General features: G+C 36.4%; 1 protein-coding gene across 1 annotated transcript in view; it reads right to left on the bottom strand.

Moving 5' to 3' along the window:
- Positions 1-2,304, bottom strand: part of LOC107102096 (leukotriene B4 receptor 2-like) — an 8,954-nt gene extending 6,650 nt beyond the window's left edge. The window contains exons 1-2 of the mRNA XM_015401268.1: positions 2,208-2,304; positions 1,228-1,786 (exon numbers count right to left, since the gene is read on the bottom strand). Coding sequence (XP_015256754.1) covers positions 1,228-1,724 — 497 coding nt within the window. The 5' untranslated portion in view covers positions 1,725-1,786; positions 2,208-2,304. The remainder of the gene's footprint in view (positions 1-1,227; positions 1,787-2,207) is intronic.
- Between the last annotated feature and the right edge of the window lie 295 nt (positions 2,305-2,599).

The following is a 2,599-nucleotide window of genomic DNA, read 5'->3' as shown; positions in this document are numbered from 1 at the left end:
AATTCAAAGCAGCAAAACATGTGGAAATGATCCAGGGTTTCCGCGGATCATTAAAAATAATTACAATTCATTAATTTTTTGGGATTTTTTTCATTAATTTTATACATTTTTATTTTTCATACATTTTTATTATTTTTTTTATTTTTCTGTGTAACAATAAACATACCGAACCGAACCGAAAACCGTGACCACGAAACCGTGAACCGAACCGAACCGTGAATTTTGTGAACCGTTCAGGGCAATAATAAGCATTTGAAATTAAATGACTTTCTCTTTTTACTGCTGGGGCCTAATAGTAGTGTTGATTCAAAAACTGGATACCCTTTTAAGGTGGTAGCAAGGTTTTGATGCAAACAAAGAGGAAGCTGACAGATTTTGTTTGTAATTTCTGCAAGGATTGACTTAAGACATAGAGGAAAAGGTGTTCTATGTTGGGTTATGCTTTTAATTTAAATCAATATAACCTTAATTCAGAAATTCTTTTGTTTAATGTAATGTTTGCTTTTATATAATAGCTCCAAGTTACACTATATAATTAGAATTGGTTTAGTTATAACTGTTTGTTTTATAGTTGCGAACGAAAAGTGAACAAGTTAACTCCAAAATGATTCAAACCTGTAGCAGATTTAGTTAGATTTGGTTCTGTTTTGAAATGAGACAGAATATTTTTTCAAAACTGAATGTCAACGATTATCTCATTTAACAATGCACAAATCTTTATCCGCATTAGTGCACCAGCCCTTCCTCTAATTACTGAGTAGCTTTTATATGTTCAACTGTAATTTAATCATGTTTGTTTGGTAATGAGCCCTTGAACTCATGACCTCTGCAAGGCCCCTTACCCTAGTTTTTTGCTCCATCTGTAGATTCTTTATCAGATTAACGTCACGACTCTGGCCTTGTCACTCCAAAATGTGATTATTACTTCTTGTACGAAGATGGTGTAAGTGTTAGAATTTTACTTTTATCTAAATTTGAAAGCAGTAAAACCACTTTGGGAATAACTTCACAAAAATTCTTATTGAATCGTAAAAAACCCAACATTCAATTGTCCAGTTTCTAGTGAGAAACTCTGTAGAAGTTTTGGAGCTTATGAACTTTATTATCAAAGGGAAGGTGGATAAAAAGAATTAGAAATTAAAAAAAAAAAAAAGAAAAAGAAAAAAAAACTAAATCTCTAGTTACAAGAGAAACTTTAATTAAAACCTTTGTGAGTGATTGTCTTACCTGCGGTAGAAAGCCATTGGTATGGACAGGACAAAAGCCAATACCCAGACACCGAGCAGAAGAAACAGCAGGGACTGCTTGGTTCTCATTCTCTGGGACACAAAGGGTTTAGTAACAGCCAGCCAGCGGTCCATGCTCATCAGACTAATGAGGTAAATGGACACATACATGTTCACACTGGACAGGTAATGCACCAGTTTACATGCAGCGGAGCCAAACTCCCAGCCCTTCCCTCCTGCCAGGAACCGAAGGAACAAGGGGGCACTGAGCAGCACAAAGCCATCAGCCACAGCCAGATTCAGCACCAACAGGCACGTCACTGAGCGCTTCTTCACCCTGCAGAGCACCGACCAAATGACAAACATGTTCCCAGGGAAGCCCAGCACGAACGCCAGAATCAGGATGGCAATGCCAATGCGAGCAGAGATGCTAATGGGAAGGGGTGTGGAGCCAGAGGAAGAGGTCTGCTGGAAGGGGCTAGCAGTCGTGATGTTCATAATGGATCCAAATTCCTTATTCCTCTAAGAAATGGCTTCAGCAACCATTAAACCCTTCAAAGCTGTTATAGAAGGAAAGGGAGGAAAGGAAACGTGTGTTAAGAATGTCAGTTAATGCTGCAATGGTTGTGCAATGAGTTTTTAAATCTTTAAAGTACAGATCTTTCCTCTTTTTAGAATAATTAAATTGGACCAATTTTGAAAAAACAATGACATTATTCCAGTACATCACCTAAACATAAGAATTTTCTCAAAATAAACATAATGTAAGGCTCTCAATAATAGCTTCTATAACATGGATGTGGTATAAACCAATTAAGTATTAAATAATAATAAACCTTTACAAATTCAATAGCATTTATACTTTTTTTAATCTTAAAGACTAAGGAAGATACATATTGAGGACAAAACAGCCATACGTAAATAAATTTCCTTCAAACTTTTTCAGTTAAGGTCATATGGAATAATTTGGATGAAACTCACCTTGAAAATATATATTTTCTTTTTATTTGCAACCATAAATCCTCTGTCAAGAATTTCCTCCTTCTCTCCACCCTGCTTGAACTCACTGGCTCTCTATGCGTTCTCTGCCGACTGTGTGATGAGTGACTAAACTCAATGTATTGGGTAAGAACGGTCATGTGAGGGGAAATCCATTGACCACAGGAAAATAGCGTGAACTAAATGGATTGCAATGTTGTTCTTGTTACTCTTACTCATTTAATTTCCTCTTTATTTTGATTTTGCCGAATGATGCATCTATACTTATATCGGAACTTGTTTGAAGGTTCATCAGACTGTTGGCAGCAAGAACAGCTGCTCTCTGTGGTACAGGGTTTGCTCATCAAATTTCAAGGAAATATAATATGCAGAGA

This window comes from Cyprinodon variegatus, unplaced genomic scaffold (genome assembly GCF_000732505.1).
Source record: "Cyprinodon variegatus isolate N-32 unplaced genomic scaffold, C_variegatus-1.0 Scaffold1201, whole genome shotgun sequence".
NCBI classification, from domain to species: domain Eukaryota; kingdom Metazoa; phylum Chordata; class Actinopteri; order Cyprinodontiformes; family Cyprinodontidae; genus Cyprinodon; species Cyprinodon variegatus.
The sequence above is the reverse complement of the archived record's forward strand: the minus strand, read 5'-3'. Positions and strand labels throughout refer to the sequence as shown.